General features: G+C 49.4%; 1 protein-coding gene across 4 annotated transcripts in view; it reads left to right on the top strand.

Moving 5' to 3' along the window:
• CCDC88C (coiled-coil domain containing 88C) overlaps positions 1–14,303 on the top strand; it is a 145,568-nt gene that overhangs the window by 65,986 nt on the left and 65,279 nt on the right. For 3 of the 4 annotated variants that reach the window (XM_054530411.2, XM_054530413.2, XM_054530414.2), the window contains 6 exons: positions 7,665–7,723; positions 8,851–8,934; positions 11,285–11,425; positions 11,847–12,031; positions 12,739–12,820; positions 13,146–13,304. In XM_054530411.2, the coding sequence (XP_054386386.1) occupies positions 7,665–7,723; positions 8,851–8,934; positions 11,285–11,425; positions 11,847–12,031; positions 12,739–12,820; positions 13,146–13,304 (710 nt within the window). The remainder of the gene's footprint in view (positions 1–7,664; positions 7,724–8,850; positions 8,935–11,284; positions 11,426–11,846; positions 12,032–12,738; positions 12,821–13,145; positions 13,305–14,303) is intronic. The other variant, XM_054530412.2, reaches the window with a different exon arrangement.

Raw genomic sequence — 14,303 nt, 5'->3', positions numbered from 1 at the left:
CCTCAGGAGGGCCCTCAGAGCCGTGCCCATGTGAGTGAGTGTTGGGATGTGCCTGTGTACTGAGGAGAGACAACAGGGTCGTGTTCAGTGCACTGCTGTTTTCAAATCACGTGACAGCCTCGTGAGCATCCTTATGAAATAACTGGTTTTTAAGTACAAAACCAGGGAAAGCAGTTAGTGGTTCACACCAGCATATAAGCCAGAAGAGAAGAGAATGTAGAATGAGTAAGCACACATATGTGCCGTAGAAGAGAGAAACTGAAACTGCTCTCTTTGCGGTTCTAATCCAGGTACTTGATGCTAACAGTTAACCTCACTCAGTCAGCAAACATGGTTAAACAACCTGCATGGGACCACCGGCATCAGAAGCGAAACCACATAGCTCCCTGCTTTGGAAGGAAACATAAATAAGTTGGTAGTAGGTGGTGGTGGACCCGGGAACAGATCTTAGTTCTGTGACTCAGCCTTTCTGAGCTGCATCCTTCTATTTCTAAGATGGAGTCATCATGCCATCTTCGGGGGATTGCTTTTGGAATTAAGTCACATGGTAGCATGCCGTGTATTAAGGTGCAGTAATGGTGGTCTATAGGAGGGAAGGGCAGAATTACTCTATGGAATATGGTCAGTCTTTCCAGGTTGTGAGGATTAAACCCTGAGCCTGGCTGGTCATTTGCAGGTGCTGTGCCTCTGTGGTTGTGGGGAGCTGAGTTAGCAAGACAGAGGAATCAGTTTCACTGCTTTATCTCTGACCCCTGTTCATCTATGGAGAGGCATCACTGTGCCTTTGACCCCAGCAAGGGCAGAGAGTGTGCAGTTTGGGGCAGGAAGGGCTGCCTCTTGGAAAGGGATGCTTACCTGCCATTGCTTAAATCCCCCGCTTCACACCTCAGTCATTGTTTATACACAACAAGATTTAGTTCCTGCATCCAGAAATCAGAAAGTGTCTTCTGTCTGCGCGTGGTGGCTCATACATGTAATCCCAGCACTTTGGGAGGCCAAGACGGATGAATCACTTGAGGTCAGGAGCTCGAGACCGGCCTGGCCAACATGGTGAAACCCTGTCTCTACTAAAAAATACAAAAATTAGCTAGGCCTGGTGGTGGGTGCCTGTAGTCCCAGCTACTTGGGAGGCTGAGGCAGAAGAATCGCTTGAACCCGGGAGGCGGAGCTTGCAGTGAGCCGAAATTGCACCACTGCACTCCAACCTGGGTGACAGAGTGAGACTCTGTCTCAAAAAAAAAAAAAAGGAAGTGTCTTCTGAACATGTGCACGACTACATCTTAAAGAACCAAAGAGTGGAGTCAAAAAGGACTCTACACATTATGTACCAGTCATGGAAGGAAGACAGGTTTTGTTCCATGTGTTAATTTCCATTAACTGGTAGTCTGTGGAGTGCTGTGTTCAGAAGGATTCTGAGGCCTAGTTCCACCCTAAGTCAGAAAGTGCTGTGATTGACTAATCATGTCTGCCATGGACTCAGAGCTAGCAAGTTGGGGAATTTTCAAACCTTGATATAATGCACATTTTAGAGGATGGTGTATTTTAATTGTGCAACTACTTTTCTATCCTCACCTCTGCCCTTAGAAACATGTGCTGTCAGGCAGTTTCCCTTCTGTTTTGGAAGCTATGACTGTTAACATCTGCAGCTTTCTATATAGCTTATGTTGGCCTGCCTGCATTGCATTTCTGCTAAGAAAGGCTGGGGTGAATTTCTTTGTGTCAAGACTCCAGGAAGCAGGTAGTAAGGTAAGGTTTTTCTTAGACTCAGCTATTGACTCAGGCCGTCCTGGGATTCCCCCGGGGGTTCTCCTATTCTCGACAGAGTGTAGTTGTGGTAAGTGTAGAGTGTGTCCGGTCTGATGTTTCTCGATCCCCACCCCCAGTGGTTGCTTGTGAGTTTTTTGGTGTAGAAATCCACGTCGTTTTATAACCTGCCCCCGTTTCTCCGTCTGAACAGCAGCTCAAGTAAGTGTAACCATAAAGCACTTATACTTTGACAAGCAGCGTGCTTTCTTACCTCTTGGCCTTCACACGTACTGTTCCCTGGGCCCAGAAAGCCCACACTTGCCTACCCAATAAGTCTGTCTCCTCCTCATCTGTGGAACTCAGCTCAAAGGTTATTCCCTTTAGAGTCCTTGCCCTGGGCCTTGCTGCAAATTAGAAGTTCCTTTCCCGGGTTCCCGTAGCATTTATCAGCTTTCAGATTGCTGGTTTGGCTCCCAGCACATAGTAGGTACTTGGCAGGGAGCTGTCTGTAGGTTTGTTTGATCTTGGCCTGCTTGACTATGTCACTGAGCCAGTCGTACTGGCAAGGACCCAGGAGGGAATCTTCTGCTGTGTTTTGAAACTATTCAAAACCCGCAATCTGGTAGATTTATGGAAATAGCGGTTTTTCTTACGACTGAAATCCTGAAAGAAATTGGGCATCGGCTTCTCATGAGAAATGAGGGAACTTTTGCTTCCCGCCCTGGGTGCTTTTTAAAAAAAAAAAAATTTGTAGGAATCCGTAGGGGTGGGGATCACAGGATGCTTTTGTTATAAGCAAATGTTTCTATTCACTCAGCCTGGTGACAGCGAGCATCGCTCTGCTTCATTTGAATGAGGGCAGAGGTGAATTTCTTAGTAACCTGTTCATCACCAAAGAGTTTATTTTTTTCATGAATATTTTTCTAAACGTAATTCTCTACCTTTAAAGCCTTTTTCCCTCCTGTTACAAACCTTAGCAAACAGGAATCCATACTCTTCTAACCTGTGCTGTGGGTCAGATTGAGTGTTTTCTTGATATCTGATGGGTGTTGGGATGAATGAGGGAATGAACGAACTCAGGGTTGTCATTGTGTGTGATTGCAGGGTGCTGAGGGAGTAGAACCCTTTGCTCTGTCACCGAACAGCCTCGGAGTGTTGTTTGTTTTTGTGGTGTTTTTTGTTTATTTGCTTGTTTTGGAGACAGGGTCTTGCTCTGTCACTCAGGCTGGAGTGCAGTAGCACAATCAAAGCTCACTGCAGCTTCACCCTCCCAGGCTCAGGCGATCCTCCTACCTCAGCCTCACAAATAGTGCACCACCAGGCCAGGCTAATTTTTTTTTTTTTTTTTTTAAATAGAGATAGGGTCTTGGCTGGGCACAGTGGCTCACACCTGTAATCCCAGCACTTTGGGAGGCCAAGGCAAGCAGATCACTTGAGGTCAGCAGTTCAAAACAAGCCTGGTCAACATGGCGAAACCCCATCTCTAATGAAAATACAAAAATTAGCTGGGCATGGTGGCATGCGCCTGTAATCCCAGCTACTCAGGAGGCTGAGGCAGGAGAATCTCTTGACCCCAGGAGGTAGAGGTTGCAGTGAGCTGAGCTTGCACCATTGCACTCTAGCCTGGGCGACAGAGCGAGACTCCATTTCAAAAAAAAAAAAAGACTCAGCACAAGTGGCTTTACGCCCGTAATCCCAGCACTTTGGGAGGCTGAGACGGGCAGATCACGAGGTCAAGAGATCAAGACCATCCTGGTCAACATGGTGAAACCCCATCTCTACTAAAAATACAAAAAGTAGCTGGGCATGGTGGTGCATGCCTATAGTCCCAGCTACTCGGGAGGCTGAGGCAGGAGAATTGCTTGAACCCGGGAGGCGGAGGTTGCAGTGAGCCAAGAGTGAGCCACTGCACTCCAGCCTGGCAACAGAGCGAAGACTCCATCTCAAAAAAAACAAAAACAAAAAACAAACAAACAAAAAAACAAAAAACAAGGATGATGGCTCCCTATGTTGCCCAGGCTGGTCTTGAACTCCTGAATGTAAGTGATCCTCCTGCCTCAGCCTCCCACAGTGCTGGGATTACAGGTGTGGGCCACTCACCTGGACTCAGAGTGTAGTTTTGAGCCCTCTGGTGTGTGTGCAAGGTTTCTGGTCTCTTCCTTGTTCTCAGAACACCATCAGTGAGCCTCTCCAGCACTTTCCTGCCTTTTAATTTGCTGTTGTAATCTGCTTTGGGCTGGGGAAATGGATCACCAGAGTTGTCTAAATGATTCTACAGTGTGATGTAATTAGTTCCTTTGGGGCCTTTGCTGTGAATAGGGTACATAAAGATTTTCTGTGCAAACCCTGACTTCTGTTTGGGCTGATCTCAGGCCCTTAAGTGCTTTCTTAGTGTTTCAGCTCCTCTGGTGGGTACAGTACCAGGTGAGTGGCCTTTCAAAGAGTGAGTCTTATTGTAGGAAGACAAGCCAGTGATGGCTGGGAAGGGTCTGTGCCTCTTATATCCAGCATGGGCATGCGATGAGCACTTGCCAGTGATCTGTGGGCCGACAAAAGGGAAAGGGGGAGGTGGGTGACTTGGGCTGAGCCGGCAAGCACTGTCAGAAAGACTGATTGGAGGCTTTGTTAACACTCATGTGGGGCATTCCCTTTTCTCTCTCTTTTTTTGAGACAGAGTCTTCCTTTGTCGCCCAGGCTGGAGTGCAGTGGAGCGATTTCAGCTCACTGCAACCTCTGCTTCCTGGGTTCAAGTGATTCTCCTGCCTCAACCTCCCAAGTAGCTGGGATTACAGACGCATGCCACCACGCCCGGCTAATTTTTGTACCTTTAGTAGAGTCGAGGTTTCACCATGTTGGCCAGGCTGGTCTCGAACCCCTGACCTCACCTCCCAGCTCGGCCTCCCAAAGTGCTGGGATTACAGGCATGAGCCACCGTGCCCAGCCCCTTTTCTCTTTATCGAAACTAAAATTAAGTGGCTGATGAGTAGCTCCATGTTAATAGGGAAGTGAGTCACTGTGGTGATATTTATTCTATGGATTAGAGTATCTTGGGCCAAATAAAAGATCTCAAGTAAAAAAAAAAATCCTAAGATTTTGAGAATTTTTCCATTTCAAATATTGACACATTTCTACACTTACTAGCAAAAGAAGGATTTAACCTTAGAAGATTGCTTTGCAACGCTGAGCCTTATTCTCAGGTGTGTCCTCCAGAGCAGGAAAGTGGCCTTAGACCCTGTGGTCCAGCCCACCAGTCTCTCCCTGCCCTGGCTTCAGGCTGGGGGGCGGGGTGTGTTTCTGGTTCAGTGAACCTCCAGTCCCAGTTCTGAGGCTTGACAGTGATGTCATTATCTCAAGGAAAGCCAATTTTAGCTATTTCTCAGTTGAGGGGTCTTAGGAGGAGGTCGCATATTCATTCACTACTTATACCCAGGGATCTGAAATGAACCGCAGCATTGGTTCTCAGGACGGCGGTTTGGTTTTTTCATCCCAGCAGTCTTTGACACTTTGGGCCACTGTAGCCCAGTGTGTGAGTTGGTTAAGTTTTTTAAGAGAAGAAAGCTATTTCTGGCATGTCCTTTCTTCCTCAATACAATAGAATATAACGAAAAAGACAGAACACATAGATTTTTTTTTTTTAAACCTCAAAGGGAACCCTGCACATTACCCAGGCCATTTTATAGATGTGGAAACTGAGGCTTGGACAGAGTATGGCTTGTCTGGGACACACAGTTCCTGGGTGACCAAGCCCATCGTCTAGGCCCAGGTGTTCTGCTGCTGTTTAAGTGTTTGAGATAGATAAACAGGTGAAGATGCATTCAGCCACAAGCACAATCAAAGAGACACAGCTCAGAATGACAAAATAGGATTTTTGGCCTGATTGACAAAGTTGGGAAAGAGTGGTGGGGTAAATGTTGGTCAAGGGTAGGAAAATGGGAATTACCACATATTTCCCAGGGTGAAATGGCAGAGCCTGTCTGCAGGGCAGTTTGTCAATTTGAAAAGCTTAAAAAGGGAATGCATAAAGAATTAGCTACCATGATATTCTTTATAACATTGTTTAGATTGAAATATTTTAAGGCCGGGCACAGTGGCTCACGTCTGTAATCCCAGCACTTTGGGAGGCTGAGGCAAGCAGATCACGAGGTCAGGAGTTCAAGACCAGCCTGGCCAACATGGTGAAACCCCATCCCTACTAAAAATTCAAAAATAGCAGAGCGTGGTGGCGAGCGCCTGTAATCCCAGCTCCTTGGGAGGCTGAGGCAGGATAATCGCTTGAACCCAGGAGACAGAGGTGGAAGTGAGCCAAAATTGTGCCACTGCACTCCAGCCTGGGTGACGGAGTGAGACTGTCTCAAAAAAAAAAAAAAAAAAAAAAAAAATATATATATATATATATATAAATTGAACCTCTGGAAGGGGATTGGTTAAATAAGTTAGTGGCCTTGATTTACAAAGTAAGTATGCAACCATCAAAAAGGTGCGGTGGCTCACACCTGTGATCCCAACACTTTGGGAGGCTGAGGCGAGAGGATCGCTTGAGCCCAGGAGTTCAAGACCAACCTGGGCAATATTATGAGACCCTGTCTACAAAAAATACAAAAGTTAGCCAGGTGTGGTGGTGTGCACCTGTAGTCTCAGCTACTCGGGAGGCTGAGGTGGAAGGATCACTTGAACCCAGGAGGTAGAAGCTGCAGTGAACTATGATTGCACCACTACACCCCAACCTGGGCAATAGAGTGGGAACCTGTATCAAAAAAAAAAAAGGTGGGGGCCGGGCACGGTGGTTCAAGCCTGTAATCCCAGCACTTTGGGAGGCCGAGGCGGGCGGATCACGAGGTCAGGAGATTGAGACCATGGTGAAACCCCGTCTCTACTAAAAATACAAAAAATTAGCCAGGCACGGTGGCGGGCCCCTGTAGTCCCAGCTACTCGGGAGGCTGAGGCAGGAGAATGGCGTGAATCTGGGAGGTGGAGCTTGCAGTGAGCCCAGATTGTGCCACTGCATGCCAGCCTGGGCGACAGAGCGAGACTCCATCTCAAAAAAAAAAAAAAGGATGGCTTTATGTTCTTATGGAATTTACTTGAGAATACTCCAGCCAAACAAACTTAAAAGGGGGAAGGAGGAGGCAGGTAGAGTGAGAGGTGCAGAATGTTGATAATGTGAGGCTGAGTGTATTGTGGAGGTTCATTATACTGTCCTCCCGTGTCTGTTTGGAATTTTGCATAATAAAAAGGGGAAGGTTGTATACAGCCTTATTTTAGCGTCAACTCAGTATTTCCTATGGGAGTTGTTCTCTCCCATTGTGTACTTTGCTTACCTGATGCGCTAAAAAGGGATGCTGATGTTATGGTTTGTTAATTTTCATGGGGAGATATTTATGACATATTTGAATGGAAGGGGCTTCAAATAGTTATGTACAGAATTCTCATTTGGTTTAAAAAGTAAATAAGGCTGGGTGTGGTGGCTCACACCTGTAATTCCAGCACCCTGGGAGGCTGAGGCGGGCGGATCACTTGAGTCCAGGAGTTTGAGACCAGCCTGGGCAACATGGCAAAAACCCATCTCTTCAAAAAATACAAAAATTAGCTGGGCATGGTGGTATGTGTCTATAGTCCCAGCTACTAGGGAGGCTGAGGTGAGAGGATCGCTTGAGCCTTAGGAGGTCAAGGCTGCAGTGAGCTGTGGGCCTGCCACTGCACTCCAGCCTGGGTGACAGAAGGAGACCCTGTCTCAAAATAAAATAAAAAGTAAATAAAGCCACCCACGGAAGATCGATGGAGTGTGTATACCTAAGTGAATGTCACAGAGTGGAGAGATGATTTTTTTGTTTATCTGATTTTTTTTCCCTACGGTAAACATGTCACTGAAATTATATCAGCAGTTGAGCTGAGTTAAATGTGTTGCTCTCTTGATCTAGGGAAGAGCATGGAGGAAATCAAGAAGGTGCTGCTGCTGGTGCTGGGCTGTGCCGTCCAGGTAGGGATTGGGCAGGGCTGCAGCAGAGGGACATACCCCAGCCATCTCATATTGGGTTTGTGGGACTCGAACGAGCCCTTAGCTTAGGTGGGAGGATGCTCCTTTCAGTCCAATATGACAGAAGGCCGCTGGGTTCCTGGAAGAGAGTGGCCATTGTTCTACGTGGCAGCTGTTTCTAGTACCAGGGCACCTTGGGCAGGAGGCGAGATGGGGATCCCTCAGGCCAGGGTACCATTAGCAAATTGTCCCCAGTGTAGGAACCACTAGAACAAGGATCTGCAAACTACAGCTTGTGGGCCAGATCTGACTTGCTGCCTATATTTGTAAATAAAGTTTTATTGGGCCGAGTGCAGTGGCTCATGCCTGTAATCTCAGCACTTTGGGAGGCTGAGGTGGGGGAGGATCGCTTGAGGTCGGGAGTTCAAGACCAGCCTGGGCAACATAATGAGACCTCGTCTTTACAAAAAATAGAAAACATTAGCTGGGTGTGGTGGCGCATGCCTGTGGTCCTGGCTACTTGGGAGGCTGAGGCGAGAGGATCACTTGAGTGCAGGAGTTTGAGGCTGCAGTGAGCCACAATCATGCCACTGCACTCCAGCCTGGGTGACAGCGAGACCCTCTCTCAAATAAAGTTTTATTGGAACACAGCCTCATGCCCGCCTTTACATATTGTCTGTGGCTGGTTTCCCACTACAACGACAGAGCTGAGTAGTTGTGACGGAGGCCAAATGGCCCACAGAGTCTAAAATATTTACCATCTGGCTTTTTACACATGAAGTTTGCCGCCCCTGGCCTAAACCAGGTGTCCCCCATCTTTACGTATTTAAGAATCACCTGGAGAGCTTGTTTAAAGCGTTCTGTGTTCCATCCTGGTCTTTTCAATCTGGGTGGGGGCTTACGGATTGGAGTTTTAAGAACAAGCTCCCCAGGTGATTCTGATGTAGGTGGTTCTGGCAACCACTAGAGACACATCAGCGTAAGGCTGGTAGGAGGACAAGAGCATTCTTAGTTATGAAGGAGAAGCCCGGGGTGGGTGGTTCCTTTTGAAACTCATTCCGTGGCCGTGGTGGACTCAGCTTTGCCCTCACTTGAACAGTGCTTCCATTAACACATGTAACCCTCCACAGTGTGAGAGGAAAGAGGAGTTCATTGAAAGAATCAAACAGCTGGACATTGAGACCCAGGCTGGCATCGTGGCCCATATCCAGGAGGTAGGTGCGTGGCCTCGTGGAGGGCTCAGCCGTGGACTGCTGCTCCCGTGGTAGCCAGGAGGCAAAACTTCTCTATGAATGGAAACGTTTAAAGAATACATCACCCATTACGATTTTGCTAATCTTAGGTTTCAGACACCACAGACACATTGATTCTATTTGGAAAGATAGCCATCAATCAGCCAGCTAAAATAAAGTGAGGGTAAAAATAAAAATTTAAAAAAAAAAAAAAACACCTCAATCAAGTCATCTTTTGTCTCCTTCTTTTTGCCTAATATGGACTCAGACTATTTTTAAGAGCTGTCAAGTGGTTGAGGCCCAGAATTTGATTTACAGGCCCTGAAAATGTATTCTGGCAAATGTCACCCTGCTTTGAATGGTTGATCTTTATAGAATAGAGAGATTCTCTGCTTCTGTCAGTGACATGGCAGAGACAAGCTGACACCACTTGGGAATCAAAACCAGCGAGTCCCACAAAGACCGCCTTGGGAGACTTGGCCCAGCCCCAACTCAAGCCCCCCAGTGAGGGGTCGGGAGGGCTCTGCACTGAGCGTCAGCAGAGTGGAGGAGGAGGAGCCCCTGGCCTTTGAGGCCTGACCTTCCCGGCCCTTTGCCATTGACGTTGGCAGAGGTGGTATCAGCTAAGGAGGCGGCCACCCTGGGGGGCAGTATCCAGGTGGAAATGTACTTTCCTGACCCTCCACTTCCACACTCCTTCTAAAATAAGCATTGTGTGCTTTAATTACCTTAGGGGTTATGGGTTCAGCAGTCAGTGTCATTGGACAGATGAGATAAATGCATGAAGATTTGCACGCATAGGAGCTGGTGTGTGATTGGCAGAGGCAGCTGAGCACAGGACTCCCTGGGTTGATATTGGGGAGAAGCTGTAGCTGGGCCTACCAGCTTCCATAGCTGGCTGGGGCTGTCGGGCCTGGGCTTCAGAATTCCCTGGGTGCTTTTTTAAAATTTGGGTGCTGGGCCCCATGAGAGACCCACTGAGTCAGACTCGGGGGAGGAGGGGGCATAAGCATTTCAATAAAAGCTCAGCAAGTGGCCATGGTGCAGCCAGGCTGAGCCCCTGAAGCCCAGCCACACCACCCTTTACAGAGGCCCCGAGATGTCCAAGGAGTTTCCCCAGCATTGGGTCTGGACCAGGCCTAGAACTGGCCTCTCAATCCTGTGCCCTCAGGGTGCTCTGAATCATGGGATACGATTTCTCCTAATTCTCAGATCACCTGTATCCAAACTTGGCCTTTTAAGGTGGGGAGAGGTAAGAAGGTGGTGTCTCTTCAAATTTTGAGAAATTGAAGGGCCTTTGTTGACACGGTTCTGTCTGCTTTTTATTTTATGGGTTTGTCTTTTTTTTTTTAGAGACAGGGTCTGTCCCTGTCACCCAGGCTGGAGTGCAGTGGTGTGATCATAGCTCACTGCAACCTCAAACTCCTGGCCTCAAGTGGTCCTCCTGCCCCAGCCTCCCAAGTAGCTGGGACCACAGGTGCATGCCACCTCGCCCGGCTAATTTTTAAATTTTTTGTAGAGATGGGGTCTTACTATGTTGCTCAAGCTTAGTTTTTTTGTTTTCTCTACCTCTGTTGATTGAATAAATACTTCTTTGGGTGTGTTTCAGAGTAGATACCCCTGATTTCATTGTTTTGTTTTCCTCTTTTGAGGCCTGAGCACTATGGTATCTTTCTTCCAAAACTGAGAGGAGAAGAGCTCGAAATAGATCCTGTCTCCTGTGGCAGATCTGGGGGTGTGCATCGAGAGGCTGTTTCACGTAGACAGCTGTGTATCTCCGCTCCCAGGCCAGGGAAAGGGGCACAAAGAGGCTGTCTTCTGTGGCCTGTGGGAATGAGATGCACCCTTACCTGAAAATTGTTTGATTATGAATAGTTCCAGAAAACAACCCAAGATTGCTTTGTACACAACATTCTGACATAAGATTAATATTTTTGCTCTGTTCGCATAGATTTTAAGAAGTAACATATAGTCCCTTTCCTCACTCTGTCACCCTGAAGCTTTCCTTCTTTGTGTTCTACATTGATGTATCTCCAATGAAGATATCTTATCCCAGTACCTTACAGGGAAATAATTGTAAGGCGTGCTTTCTGGTCCCCTTTGAAAATCAGCGTCCTCTTTGACCCAGTTCTGAAAGCAGAAGTGGTTTGTATGAACAGGGCTCTGCAGAAGAGTTTGGCCGCACTTGCGTAGGGCACCCTTTTGCTGGCCACAGTAAATTTGTCACTGAGGGATTGGTAAGGTTGATTGGAAGGAGATGCTGTTTGCAGTGTGAGGGAAGTAGGTGCCCGTCTCTGCCGCCCCTGCAGTGCCCTGCCATGTGTGCCCACAGGTGACTCACAACCAAGAGAACGTGTTTGACCTGCAGTGGCTGGAGCTGCCCGACGTGGCTCCGGAGGAGCTGGAGGCCCTGTCGAGGAGCATGGTGCTCCACCTGCGGAGGCTCATCGACCAGCGGGACGAGTGCACCGAGGTGCGTCTGCGGGTTGGCGGCCCGGTCAGCCTGGGAAGGGGCTCAGGCCCCTTCATCTCCTCTCCCTTCATCTTCAGCCTAGACGCCTCAGTCCTGCTGCTGAGGTTCTGGTTGGGGTGGGACGTGCGTGCTTTCCCTGGTTATGGCCCCTGCAGTGCATTCTCACCTCGGGCCTGTGGGAGGATACAGGGAATCAGGATGCGGAGCTTGGGGCCCTCCTCCTTTGTACACTCCCTTTTGTTTCACTAAATATTTCACCTCTTTTCAAAACCTACGCCAGCCTTCTCCCACCTTCCTCCTCGTTTCTTAGTCTCCGCTGAAATATCTGTCTTTTGGTGGTTTCTTCACCGTGTTCAAGCTCAGGTGTTGTGCTGGTTAACCCCATTTGTTCTCCTCCATCCCCCTCTCTGCCCGGCTGCAGCTGATCGTGGACCTCACTCAGGAACGGGACTACCTGCAGGCACAGCATCCACCCAGCCCCGTCAAGTCCTCCAGTGCTGACTCCACTCCCAGCCCCACCAGCAGCCTCTCCAGCGAAGACAAGCAGCACCTGGCCGTAGAGCTGGCCGACACCAAGGCCAGGCTGCGGCGCGTCAGGCAGGAGCTGTGAGTCCCCGGCTGCTTCTCCTACCTTTGTGTGTGTTGCAGACATGTTTCTGGTGTGGCGCCGACTCACATGTGTGGTGCTGCCAATGGCACAGCTCTGACGTGTGCCCCGGAGTCAGCTGGGGTCTGCCCTGAGCTTACTCTTTGACCTCGGACTAGCTGCCTCCCCTTCTGAGGCCTGCACAGGGATGGGGGCGGGGGTTCTTCCCGGTCTTCAGGGTTTCCTCCCGTCCAGACGGTGCAAGTTGTCCACAGAAGCAGCCTCCAGTCCACGCTCAGCTCCAGCTTGGGGCCAGGACGACCACACCTGATGTGTTTTCTTGGCTGGAGGGAGGAGGTGCCCCTCCTTCCCTCCAATCTGGTGGGCCTGTTCTCCCAGGTTTCCTGCAGCTGATGGATGTCACCTGTGGAGCCTGGCTGTGGGGTGGTACAGCTGCCGCTGGGGTCTCCTTACCTGCCCCACACACTTGAAGGGAGACCTGAGTGGCAGATGGACATAGTTTAAGGGCCGGTGTTGCAAACTTACGAAAAGAAAAGAATTTTGAGTCGGTAACATTTTTGCAGGCCTCATAAGCAGATCGCCTCCCCACCGCCCAAATCCCGGGTCCTTTCCTTTTCCCACTGGTCTTAGGAAGTGGCAGCCTGCTCCCAGGGCTGCTTGTTGAGGAAGCTGCCTCCCACACTCTTTCTCCTTACTGCCTCTGCAGGGAGGATAAGACAGAGCAGCTTGTAGATACCAGACATGAGGTGGACCAGCTGGTGCTGGAACTGCAGAAAGTTAAGCAGGAGGTGAGTCGGGGGCCTGAGCCTGTGTGTCCTGGGGGTGGCAGGGCTGGAGTGTCCAGTAATGGGGCCCGGAGGGTCAGGAGTGCAACAGCAGCGCTTTTAAGCCACACAAGAGCCACTTGTCCTGAGCACAGCTATGGGGATGACCCTGTTTCTTAGTGACAGCAGGTGGAGATCCTGTGTGGTGGTGGCACATGGAGGCCCCCAGCCACCAGGAGCTGGCTTGTCCTGAGCTGTCATGGAGACACCATGCAGGAGGGCAATGGCCTTTCTGCCCTTCCTAGAGGCTGCCCTAAGCTAGGTTCTCCTGCCTTTGTCCACCTTCCAGAACATCCAGCTAGCGGCAGACGCCCGGTCTGCTCGTGCCTATCGAGACGAGCTGGATTCCCTGCGGGAGAAGGCAAACCGCGTGGAGAGGCTGGAGCTAGAGCTGACCCGCTGCAAGGAGAAGCTGCACGATGTGGACTTCTACAAGGCCCGCATGGAGGTAGGCAGCCTTGCTGTGAGGCCCCTGGATGGGGCTGCTGGAAATTCCTCAGAAGCAGATTCAGACTGACCTGTCCTTGGGGGCTTGGGGGAGCGGAGCCACAGCTGTCTCAGCAGATGCTTCCCTGGCACCTCAGCCTGGGCTTCCCGGTGCCCCCCTCTTGCTCCTCATCATCCCCCAGTCAGTAGGGGAGGGGAAGGAGTGTCATTGATTGATGTAAGGCAGTGATTCCTTTCAGGGTTTCTCTTGCCCCCACCTCATGGCATTATGATCACCTTCTATCCATGTGCATCTTTTAAAAGACTTCTTGCAGTTTCTGTGGCTAATTTGCTAGGACTATTTCCTCATCTGTGGGAATAACGGGCAACCGGGCGCATCGGCTCATGCCTATATTCCCAGCACTTTGGGAGACCAAGGTGGGAGGATCGCTTGAGGCCAGGAGTTCAAGATTAGCTTGGGCAACATAGGAAGACTGTCTCTACAAAAAATAAATTTAGCCAGGCATAGTGCCACATGCCTGTAGTCCCAGCTACTCAGGAGGCTGAGGCAGGAGGATTGCTTGAACCTGGGATGCTGAGGCTGCAATGAGCTATGATTGCACTGCTGCCCTCCAGACTAGGTGGCAGAGAGGAACCCTGTCTCTAAAAATAAAATAGGAATTACTATTATGGCTCTATAAGGTTTCAAAGATGTAACTGGTGTTGGGCAAGCCCCATAGTAAGCCATCAGCCAGTGGAGGCTACTCTAACCATCTTCATTTTAAATCTTATCAACGTTCTGGGAAAAATGCAGGTGAAAGGGTCAAGGCTACATGGAGACCGAGACCCAGGTGAGGTCTCTGATGCTTTGACCACTCACCCTGACAACCTCATGTCAGTAGCAGCTTCCGGGACCCTCTTTTCTGAGGATTTAGGAATTTTCTCATGGCCTATTCCAACGGGGGCTGGAAGTGGTTAGAAAGCGTGAGCTGAGTGAAATCAGAATACTGGCACACATTGA

Source organism: Pongo abelii, chromosome 15 (assembly GCF_028885655.2).
Source record: "Pongo abelii isolate AG06213 chromosome 15, NHGRI_mPonAbe1-v2.0_pri, whole genome shotgun sequence".
Lineage (NCBI taxonomy): Eukaryota > Metazoa > Chordata > Mammalia > Primates > Hominidae > Pongo > Pongo abelii.
This window is presented reverse-complemented; position numbering and strand designations above follow the sequence as displayed.